Raw genomic sequence first — 12448 nt, 5'->3', positions numbered from 1 at the left:
AAAACCCCAAGAAAAAAATGAGGGCTGCCAGATGCAATCAGAATGTTTATGACAAGAACAGGCATTTTGTCTCCCGGCCGAGTACAAATTATAAAGCTAAACGATAAGAATATTAGAAATCAAGACTCACATATATTGTAAGGCTAGCATCTTGACTTCAGCCTTTTGTCTAGAAAAGGATAGTTTAGATGAAATGGACGTTACAATTCTGATAGTTCATCCATCTTTCGTCATCTCACTGCTAAATACGCTCATTGAAGAGTATTTGACAATACTGTTTAATAAATGATAAAGATAACCAAGATAAACGCAGACGTGAAGAACTAATGAAAAACTGAAGAAACAATACAAACAAAAATACAAACAAAAATACAATAAATTTCAAATATTCGCAAAGTTTCTTCCTGAATTAGGGCCATCAAAACCAACAGAAAAATACAATAAAAAACAAAAACAAAACAACAATAAAAAATTTCAAAATGTTCGCCGATAGTTTCTCCTGAATTAGGCCACAAAACCACACATGAAAAAAATTACAATAAAAAAAAAAAAACAAAAGTTTCATCGAAAGTTTCCTCCAGACAAAATACAGTAAAATTCAAATGCTTCTTCCAACTTTCCTCCTGATTAAGGTCAATAAAAGATCACATGGAAAATATACATCGACTTAACCTTTATTGGTCTGCGTGGAGGCCCCTTACAATGACTTGACTCGCCGTACACAACTTCCTTATCAATTAATACCAGCGAAACAGCATGAGATGAAAGGGACAGCTTCTTTTGTAAACACGTGACAACAGATCAACGACATCCACCATAAAAAGTATGATTCTTAACAAACATTTCTTATGACATAATGAGTAACATTGAGCGATTATAACTTGTATGGAAGAGTAGAAACATGCCGCTAAACCTATGAGAACGGCTTCTGCCTTATCGGGATGTATTCATAAATAAAAAAAAAGTGATTATTTGTATGCCTGACTACAGGTCTCATAACTGATAGATGGATCTCTAATGACTTTAGATGTACATGTTTGGCGATGATAAATGCACAGAGTATTTATTTCATAGGCGAAATAAATCCAGGGACCGTCTCCCCCTATAATGAATGACATTGCTAATATCATGATTATCATCATATCTACAGTGCATCCCCAGATTCCAGTCGTCTATGGCGAGAACAACAAGTGCGGAAATTCGTTCGTTTTAACAGTGATTGTCTCCTAATTGAAGTAGTACTACATGAACTCTAGGTCTCCATGAAAGTCGAAAGGGACAAAAATGCCTTTCCAAATATTATCACATTTAGTTATGAGTAAGCCACAACATTTACAGGTAGTGACACATCGTTCATAAAAGAATAAATTGACATAATATATATACATTTCATATATGTACAGAGAATACCAGAATGAATGTAGAAGTATACGTATATTTATTCACAAACACACACATACTCTATATATATATTATATTATAAATATATATAGATATATATATATATATATATATACTATAAATATACTATGAATATATATATACATATATACATATATATATATATACCTATATATACATATATATATGTATATATATTATTTTCCCCTTTCAAAGGGGGATGGTCTCGTGATGGTAAACTCCGATACCCATTCACAGCCGGATCGGCTAGTGGGCAGGCAGAGCCGAGGGTCCAACCAAGAACCTTGAAAATGCGAGCCACGTGATCTACCAATGAGCTATATACTAACAATTCTTACTTTAACATATTTCAAAAGAGAATATATATATATATATATATATATATATATATATATATATATATATATATATGATATATATATATAAATATGTATGGATGAAAACATTTTACGGCCAACTCAGATTGTTATGGTTTGACATGGCTGACTTCAAGGTGTGCGGTTGAGCCCCTCCCCTTTATATGAGATTTTATTCTAAAAATAATAAATATAAAAACTGGTCGAGATTGTGCATTCATTGAAAGGCCGTCACAGAACCTGGTTGGGTCTCCCTGTGGTAAAATAGGCTTACAGAGATTTCATATAAATGTTATATTTCTGTGATAAACAACATGTTAATAAAAATATAAAACCTTGTGGATTAGTTCGTCCTTCTGTTTCAAAATATTTGTACATATATACAAGAGTTACACTCTAAAGGGTAAAAGCATACAAACATACGTTCACAAAGTCACACACACACACAAACACACATTATGTACACTCGTGAATTTTTATATTAACAATACTGCAATACCTCAACAGTTCTAGCAATGAAAGTGGCAGGTCGGATCGGCTGAGTTAAGCTGAGAAGTATTTTTGGTTTAGCTAATTAGATAATCATCATACTAGGTAAAAGGACTCCCATAATTATAGTCTTTAAAAAGAAAGGGTTCATACGGAAAATAATGAGAAAATAAAAATTAAGCAAATTATGACATTGTAGTCAATAGTAGCACTCTTCTGAAAAAAAAACGACATAAAGAAATGGCATCCTTCAAAAAGCGTGCGTCATTATTTAAAAATAAATTCCATGACTGAAATGCTTTGAATAACTTCACATCGAAAGTTTTGCCTGAATATTCGTCTTCTGAAATATATTCTGATAATCGTTACCTCGTTACTACCTATGAGCCTTCTTATCTTATTTTGCCGTCAATATATTCATGGTAGAGCAGGAAGCAGTCACAGAGAGAGAGAGAGAGAGAGAGAGAGAGAGAGAGAGAGTTACAAGGATTAGGATGTCTCAAAGACTTATTAGTCCATCCGATGAGGCATCGTGTGCTCACTTATCTCTAAGAGCACGTTTTGCTGTTCATTCACAGTTTCTTAATGATTTTGTCTATCTTTCTTTTAAACTCTTCGACACTGTTGCTGTTTACAACTTCTGGTGGCAGTTTATTCCACGTGTCACACGTCTGGTATGTGAAGAAGCACCCACAATGGGATGTGTGGTATCTCTTCAGTTCTAGTTTCCATCCATTATTTCTTGTCTGGTTTTCGTTTAACGTAAATAGGTTACTGTCTACTTTTGTTATGCCTTTCAGTATTTTGAATGTTTCTACTAGTTGTCCTCGCAATCGTCGTGTTTCCAAACCATAGATATCCAGGCTCTCTAGTCACAGAGAGAGAGAGAGAGAGAGAGAGAGAGAGAGAGAGAGAGATTTAGCCCTCTGAAGACGGAGAACCTTGCAATCTACTGCTAGTTACGAAGTTACCAGGGCCCGATTAGAATTAGGATGGTCGATTAACTCTCAGAATTCCGGCCATCTTAATTAATGCCAGTCGGCAGATTTTTCAACTGTTTTTGGCGGTACTAAATTATACCGGGGACTTACATGTATAAGCAACGAGTTTCGTGACGTTCTTTGAATCACTGGCTCGACATAATATGATTTTTACGTTTCACAGCAGCATTGTCCATCCTCAAAATTCATATAGTTTAGGAGAAAATTTGGATATGACGTTTACATGAAACTGATTTTTTATTCTTTTGGTATTGGGTAGGGTATGAATACATTACTCTCGGTGTATTTAAAAGATTTGTTTCTATATTTGGTTACAACCCTAAAATGAACATAAAAACAATAAATTCCAAACCCCAAAATAATTTTGGCTATGATTTTATTTCTTGACTTTCCACCATAGTACAAAAATTAACACTGTCAGTGTATTTCAAACATTATAGAGCCTAAACATGGCGAAGAGTACCTAGAAGCATATTAGGGCTAGGTGTCTTTCAGTCGATTCATAATTCAGTGCGATAGCACCGAAATACTTCAATAACTTGAGATTAGGAATGAAAAGCACAGGTAGAACACAGTATGCCTATAAACAGGATAAAGGATTGGAATGAAAGAATTAATGTTTATGAAATTTAAAAATTCCTGCGAAAATAAAAAATTTCTATGGGGGCTGTACATTCAACCCTGCTAGGTATGATGTCATGTCATTCACTCAATCCGCAGTCATGTTAAGTCATCCAATCCGCAGTCATGTCAGTCATTCAATCCGCAGCCTAGATAAAACTGCCATGCACTGCAAGCGCGTACGCAAACTCATACGTTCTAAGCTCATATATATATATATATATTATATAATATATATATATATATATATATATATATATATATATATATATATAAATATATTTATAAAAAACATAATATATACATATATATATATACATATATATATAATATATACATATATATATATACATATATATATATATTATATATATATATATATATATATATATATATATATATATATATATATATATATATCTTAATATAAACAAATCATATGTACACGAATATTCAACTTTTTATATGAATACACGTGCTCCACACATATTTATATAGCACATGGTAATAATAAACTTAATAAAAGCTTATTTCAACTTATACGTATACCTATTCAGCAATACATCTTGTTTCAGAGGAGATAGGAACTATCAGCTGCAAAAACCGACTAAAAAAAGAACAATTTGTACTTTGATTTGGTAAAGAAAAATATGATTTTTTTTTTTTAGGTTATACGCAGCAACATCTGTAGAAGGAGTGTATCACTCGAGACCACGATTGATTCAGAAAATTTCAATTGCACTGTTAGCCACTTACCAATAGGAAAGATTTGACAACTAAATTTAAGGAAAATTAAGACATTCGTTTACGCTACAGCTCTTTGGGTGCCGGAGGGGGAGGGGAATAAAGGGTATTAGATAACTGATAAATCTGAACAAACAGAGGAACGAGAATGATTCAAAGAACGGAGACAGAAAACGAAAGATACCTTTATTTACTTTGAACTGAAACAATGATTTTAAGTCTCGACGCAACATTTAACAGAAAGTTGACTAAGATGGTGGAAACTGATCCTTATACAGTATTAACATGCTATTAGGTACATTGGCTGGAAACTGTATAGGCAACGCTCCCATAGTAAATTAACAATTCAATAAAGACACAAACAGCAGAACATAAGGAGTAATGTTTAGTTAATTTAATAACAAGAAGTTACTATAATACAACGCTAATAAAGAATGATTTTCAAGGGATGACATGTCAGAAAAACTAGAAAGTACAATTATATTTTAGTGAAATGCCAAGACGGTAAAATCTTTACTTCTGCCAGCGATAAAATACAATAAAACTTTTCATAGCACATCTAGCATCATCACAATGCTGCTTTCCTTTTTATAGCTAAGATGGTCCAGGGACTATCCGGCAGCTGACTCTTGGACGGCCAATGACTATTTTTATGCACAGGGTAATGGATGAAACAGGGATTAACAAAGGCGGCTTTTACAGCTGTCAAAGAATGGGGGTTTGATTTGCAAAGTTCCTGTAAATATTCTCCCGTAAGTTGAATTGAACAGTGCTAAAACAGTGCTAAGCGTTACACAAGCTTCCAACCTTATTTTGACAAAGGCATCAATCTCTTCTCTTCTGACGAATCATTTTCTGGTCCTCGGTACTACGGTTATGAACGCGCGGAAAGTTTATTCCATGGTCATGAATTTAAGTGAACCGTTATAATCACCATTTATTTTCAGGGGTATTTGGCGCGTTCAAATCCTGCAAAAGAACCTAGCGCAGAGTGGCGTTTGCGTCATCATATCCATGACAACAGTATATTTCAAAATGAAGGAAGTTACAAATAGCAACTTTACTGCAAGGATTGTGCCTGCAACAAAAAATTTTCATTTACATATAAAAAAAAAACAAGAATGCAATCTGTAGGTTCTGACTTATTCTCAAGGGTGACTGTGAACGCTCGACTTTTAACAGAAAAGGCCACAGTATCGAAATATGAGACTTGAGAGATAACTGGAGAATAATAAGCCTTCAGAAAAGATATGACTACATGTTCCTCCGTCTAATTAAAAGCTTTTTACATTGAGATTAAATTGATCATGAGAATCCGAGAAGAATTTTTTTTTAATCTTTTGAAAGGTCTGAGCATAGGGAAAAATTGTTGTTACTAAGGAAACCAACAGGACAAGTGCAACATATAAGCCAACACAAAACAGACAAAACTCCATAAACATTAGAATAAAGAAGATAAGCTGAGGCGTTGTTCAAGACACTCGGTAAAAGGCCATGCCTAGTAAAGATGGTGAACGGAAGAAAATGAAAGACTAGTCATGGAAAAATTAAAACATTACCTAGAAAGGGCAAGTATGACAAATAATAGATCAATAAGGAAGACCGAAATGAAAAGCAAAAATCAAAGTCAGACCTGTAATCTTTGAAACTCTTTAATAAAAAAAAAACTGCTTTAGTGAAATATAATGTTCTCTGAATTCTTTTGAAATACTACTACATTCTCGAGAGCTTAAAAAGGATACAATTAAAAAAAATGTTAATCCATTCCATCCCGAAGCGTCTAAATTTGTCTTAACAATGCAATTGTTTTCTTGTAAAAAACTCATTAGCTTTATAGTCAGTTAAAAAGACAAATATAATAATGATTGCAAGAGAAAGATTTTTTCTTGATATAGAGGTCTGGAAACCGGAAAAAATAAGTCTGGCTATATTAATCAAACCAAAAAAGTTATACCAAAGATTTCCAGAAAAAAATACTTTCCCTTTTAAAAAGATGGCAAGGCTTAGGCTGTAACGAGGGAAGATAGGATAACACAGCTCAGCCTGCAACGAGGGAGAGGAAGACAAAAAAAAAAAAAAAAAAAAAAAAAAGAAAGGCTGCGAGGGACAGCAAAAGAAAGAGAACAGAATGTATAAACAAACATATGAAACTTTCGTTCGAAGCAACAACGAAACTGAAAGAAAACTGAAACACAACTTGGGTCCTCAGGAAGGAAAAATGATAGGTGATAATTATACAGACTGCAGAATAGAGGAACGAACAGAATAACGTCTTCTAGAACAAGACAATTTGGTCTCTAGATGTTGCTGCCCATAGCCTAATGCCTATTCTAAGATGTGGTTTGGTCACTGCAAAGTTTAACAATTGCCATATTCTTACAGTAATTTATATAAATACCTCGTAAATAATCAAGAGCAGAAAATATATTGAATAAATAAACTCACAGGTTTATACGATTAGGAATTCCGTGTATGTATGTATGTATGTATGCATGTATATACATAACATATATATATATTATATATATATATATATATATATATATATATATATATATATATATATATATATATACTTATATATAAAACAGATATTCCTCAAAATAGTACACAGGTTATCATCAGCATCCATTTTTGACAAAGATCTTTTTTTTTTTTTTTATATCCGATTTTTTCAAAGCATAAGTTCCTTTGTACCACCTAGACTCTGTCCCGAGGGACTCTTGCACACTACATTCGTTGTACTGACACTGCCGATCTCTCTAGTGAGGGCTTGTTTTTTAACAGCCACAAGAGTCTCTTCTATCGCCTGGTGCACCAAGTTTCCATTCAAGTATTTCATTTTGCGGTAGCTGTCCCGGTAACTAGAGAATAAAAAATGGTCTGAAAACGCGTCCACTCTTTCGTTACTTCTGCTACACTGCGATTTAAGGGTTGAAGATTCACAGTTATCACTGACAGTAGCAATACTACTGCGACTTCCTTCTAAAGTGCTACACGTGTCTAGTTTTTCACTGGATAACGTCGAAGGCTGATCACAGTTTCCACGAACGAGCTTTGATTCTTTCGAAGAATCACGCAGCTCTTTCGGAGATTCTTTTTTAGAAACACTTGCACTGCATTTACTATCCCCACTACAAAGCTGAGACGTCGTTATAACATTAATTCTAGGAGTCAATTCTTTTGATAAATCAGACTCAAGAGGTTTATCACTAGGAAGACTCTTAGAGGAGCTGTCCTCTTTGTGGATGGGTTCGGCTCTCTTGTCAGCGCGGAATGTCCCGAAATTCGTCTCTTCCGTGAGGTTGTTCTGCACTTCCTTCTTCTTCGCCAGAAGGCTCTCCTGCTGAGACTTCTGGTACCCGTTCGTTCGGTGAACGGGTCGGCTGAACGTCTGTTCGTTTCTCACTCGAAGAGCCTTCTGGTCCGAGAGGTACTGGATGTAATGCCAGTCTTCCTCAGCTCTGAGGGGTTTACGGGCGTGGTTTTTGTCCTCTATGGGTTTATAACAATTAAACTCTTTCATGCGTAGGTTGTCAGTCTGTAAGAGCCCAGTTTGACTACAATTGTGAGGACTCAAACCACCTGCAATGAGAAGGACAATTACTGAACACTTAATCTTACGCATCACACGGATTTAAAGTTCCCAGTATTCTGAAGTTACCTGACAGAAATAATTTACGGTTTGATAATTATATAAACATTCTAAGTATTCAGCACGAAAAACTTCGAATACAAATATATTTTGTGGTCAAAACTGACAAGGTTGCCATAAAGCAAAATGAAAATATCTTACTTTGGGCTACAGAAGATAGCTACCAAAGCATTACAGCTTTAAGAAATATCATCATCAAGTTCAAAAGGTCTAATACTAATGCTCTTATGTTGGGAATGTGCACCTAAATGGACTGATTTGCAAATTTACGAGATATATATTCCACCTCGATAACTGTATAGGAGTACAGACACGAAACAAATGAATGCTCCTTGGTGCCTGAATTATTCAATGCTGGAAGTCGATTTTCCTGGAAGCATGGTCGAGGCCAGGTATTGAACTGGAAACCTTTCCATATTTGCTCTAGGGACATTTGGTTCTCAATTTGGAGAAAAGGTAGAAAAAGCGCAGGGAAGTAGAAACTCAAGGAGTCCAAACAATATATATACAATATTTGCTGGTGTGAATTCTAGTAATCATGACTAATGTACTAATGTACGTAGTAGCATCCTTTTACACATTCAGATTTTTATACATACATACATACACACATAAACACACACACACACACACACACACACACACACATATATATATATATATATATATATATATATATATATATATATATGTCATATCACATTTCCGTGATTCATTCATAAAGTTTTCCCTCAATATATATATATATATATATATATATAATATATATATGGTATATCACATTTCCGGCTTTCCCCCTGATTCATATACATATATCAATATATATATTATATATATATTATGTCATGAATCACATTTTCCGTGATTCATATACTATACAATTATATATATTATATATTATTATTATATAGCTGAATTACGAAAGTTTGGAACGTGATAAGTCCATAAATAAAAGTATAAGCCACAAAGGAAAAATAAACAACGGAGTTTCTGCAGATCTTTAGACTCTCCGTCCTTTACTCAGCAGAGTATATATATATATATATATATATATATATATATATATATATATATATAAATCTGAATGTGTGAATGGATACTACTACATTAGTCAGGATTATCATATATATATATATAATATATATACATATACAAATGTATGCATATGTGTACGTATATATATACTCATATGTAAAAACTTAAATTTATGAAAAATAAATTTGGAAAGGATATAGCTTTGTATACGCTCCAAAAACCTTTGAATCTAAAAACAATAAATAAAATAAAAATAAAAGAATAAGTCATTTCATAAATTCTTTGTAGGTTCCAAAAACTCGTATTCTGACACAAAACTTTTATTCTCATTTCTCAGCTGCTAACGAGCAACAAAGACATCTTTCTGCAAAACGGCAAGACAAGACATGAAATGATCTGCGTCGCGGACCTGAAATGAGAGTGATTTAGTTTTTCACGAATTAAGAACAGAAAAAAAAGAGAATAAATTCTTTATATCAAACCTGCTCTATTGTTAACTTTTCCTCTCGAAGAGTAGACGAGGAGATGATTATTGTGTCTGGGAACTGCGCTGACAATGCATCTCGGGGCGCCATTAACGTCTGCAAAGAAAAAGTAAGAACAACGAATGTGAGAAAAAAGGGAGATGAGGAGAATAAAAAAGGGAGAACAACAAATATGAGTAAAAATTGTGAGAAACTCGTTGGGTAATCCGGATCGTGAAGAGAAGGACCACCCGCTCCCCTACCCCTACCTTCCCCACAGCCGGGGCCCCGTCCCGCCATCATTTACTCCTGCAGGTCAATTTTCTACGATACAATCAATCTTTTTTTCCTAATCTTTTCAACCCCTAACGAAATTTTAAGTTCGTCCTAATTATATAATTATTATGGAAAGAATTTTCCCTGGTCTTTTAAAATATTGCGGAAATATTCTCTTTAGTTTTAGCAACTACAATATACGTATAAAATTAACACCCCTCCGCTATTTTATATTTTTTCATCTTGTCTACGAGGAAAATATATTTTACAATCTATTGCAAAAACACATCAATCATATTATACTCTATTTCCTTTACACGCAAATGTTTACAATTGCCGGTATCATAATCTATTAAGCTAAGTTTGATTTGAATTCTCATGTGTTTTGAATGATTGCATGTACGGCTAAAAAGGTTTAAATCTTCTCAATACAAAAGAAAAGAGTTCACGCATTTAAAAAAACTTTCAAAAGAACATTATCAATAGTTACACCTATACAAATATATTTACGTGCATGCAATGATCTCTTGCAGGTATTTTTCAATTTCAGACAAAGTCTCATTTACTTCAATAATTGATATTCCAAATACGCTCATTTTTTTTAATGGAATGTGACTCGTAAAGTTAGAGTCAAACAGTGCAGATATTACGTGACATAATTAGCATCACAGTGCAATGCAGTAAAAGTGATTTTAGTATATTTTTTCCCATATTCACGAGAGCACAAATTTCACGAGGATATTATCTCAGGGGATTAAAGGTCGAGGATTATGTAAAACGCGGACCAGCCTTGACAAACTTGAGGGACATCATCTCTGTAAAAGGGCGCAAGACAGAATGACAAAAGACCGCCGGGAAGAATGGAATGTGTTTCCACTCCCGGCAATTAGAACAATGAATTTCGACAGACAACCGCAGTTCAGAGAGAGAGAGAGAGAGAGAGAGAGAGAGAGAGAGAGAGAGAGAGAGAGAGAGAGAGAGAGAGAGCGACTTTTCGTTGTTTCTCCTACTTGCTCACCATATACCTTCTAAGTTTTCGCAATTGAATTTTTTTCAACTGTCTTGTTCCTGTAATCACCTCAAAATCTGCTTGCACGACTTCAATCGGAATCTCATAACGCTATTATGTATTCCTATATATGTGTACATGTAGTAAGTTTATGTATAATATGACTGGTAACAAGGTTCTGTTACAACAGAATTCCATCTAATAAAAGAACCCATAAAAGCACCAAAATATAGAGAGAAAATACTATATTTCAGAGACTGCTGTCTCCCTCTTCAGGTAGATGAATGAGAGAATGTGGTATAAATACCACCTTTTCTGTAACTTTTCTCATTCATCTACCTGAAGAGGGAGACAGCAGTCTCTGAAATATAGTATTTTCTCTCTATATTTTGGTGTTTTTATGGGCTCCTTTTATTAGATGTATAATATATATAAATATGAATTACTATCACCCATGCACACGTGACCGTTTCACATTCACAAATGTTAAGCCACAAATATCGTTTAATATCCAATCCCCTAAACTTTGGGAATGAATTACGCCTAAAGGGAATTATAAATGATTAGTGCTTCAAGCCTGGCCAGGATTAGAAACGCTCATCAATTATAATTCCCTTTGGGTGTAAGTTACTCCTAAAGATGGTAAATTGCATAGCAAACTCTACATACATACATACATACATACATACATACATACATATACATACATACAATATATATATATACACATATATTTTATATATATATACACACACAAATACATATGTATTATACATATATAACTAATACTATTATACGTAGAGCACACGCATTCTTATATATGTGTATAAATACATGTACGGATGTGTCTATGATTCTTCAAACAAAATACAATTAGTGGAGCGAGCCTTTACGGAATGAATAGATGACGCAGTATCGGCTAGAAGGCGTTGATGAATTTACCATCCTACTCTTGAAAGTGATTTGAATGGCCAACATCAGGTATTTCGAAGATGAAATGTTTAATATATTATGCCTGGTATTGTAGTGAAAGACTCAAGAACTTGGAAATATTACACTAAATTAAAGTGAGAGAACAAAATTTCTCTTGTGTAGAGGGACTTAGGAAGTGGCGTAGTTTTTAAAGTATAGATTTTATTTATGTTATTTATTCACTTAAATACCTTCGAAGTATTACCTGAATCCTAATGGATCTGATTTTTACCATTTTACGTTTTCTTCCTCAATGTTTGTTTCATTATTTATCTCCCTGGTATTTCATTTACTTTTAATTATTCTCCAGCCTTATTTATCTTTCTTTGTAAAAATTATCAATGATGCATTTTATGCTGTGGATATATCCTAAGATATGGGTGTAGTATTCTGTTCGGTACGAA

At 33.7% G+C, this 12448-nt stretch overlaps 1 protein-coding gene and 1 long non-coding RNA gene across 4 annotated transcripts in view; both read right to left on the bottom strand.

Annotated features, from left to right (window-relative positions):
* Positions 1-651: 651 nt before the first annotated feature.
* Positions 652-1778, bottom strand: LOC135207673 (uncharacterized). Its single transcript, XR_010313035.1, has 2 exons — positions 1546-1778; positions 652-1461 (listed from the first exon to the last, which is right to left on the bottom strand). It is a non-coding gene; the product is annotated as an uncharacterized LOC135207673 (long non-coding RNA).
* A 5482-nt stretch (positions 1779-7260) lies between these two features.
* LOC135207672 (tachykinin-like peptides receptor 99D) overlaps positions 7261-12448 on the bottom strand; it is a 498955-nt gene continuing 493767 nt past the window's right edge. For all 3 annotated transcript variants that reach the window (XM_064239514.1, XM_064239515.1, XM_064239513.1), the window contains 2 exons: positions 9806-9904; positions 7261-8218 (listed from right to left, as the gene is read on the bottom strand). In XM_064239514.1, the coding sequence (XP_064095584.1) occupies positions 7308-8218; positions 9806-9904 (1010 nt within the window). In that variant the 3' untranslated portion in view covers positions 7261-7307. The remainder of the gene's footprint in view (positions 8219-9805; positions 9905-12448) is intronic.

Source organism: Macrobrachium nipponense, chromosome 34 (assembly GCF_015104395.2).
Source record: "Macrobrachium nipponense isolate FS-2020 chromosome 34, ASM1510439v2, whole genome shotgun sequence".
In the NCBI taxonomy this organism is placed as follows: Eukaryota; Metazoa; Arthropoda; class Malacostraca; order Decapoda; family Palaemonidae; genus Macrobrachium; species Macrobrachium nipponense.
The sequence above is the reverse complement of the archived record's forward strand: the minus strand, read 5'-3'. Positions and strand labels throughout refer to the sequence as shown.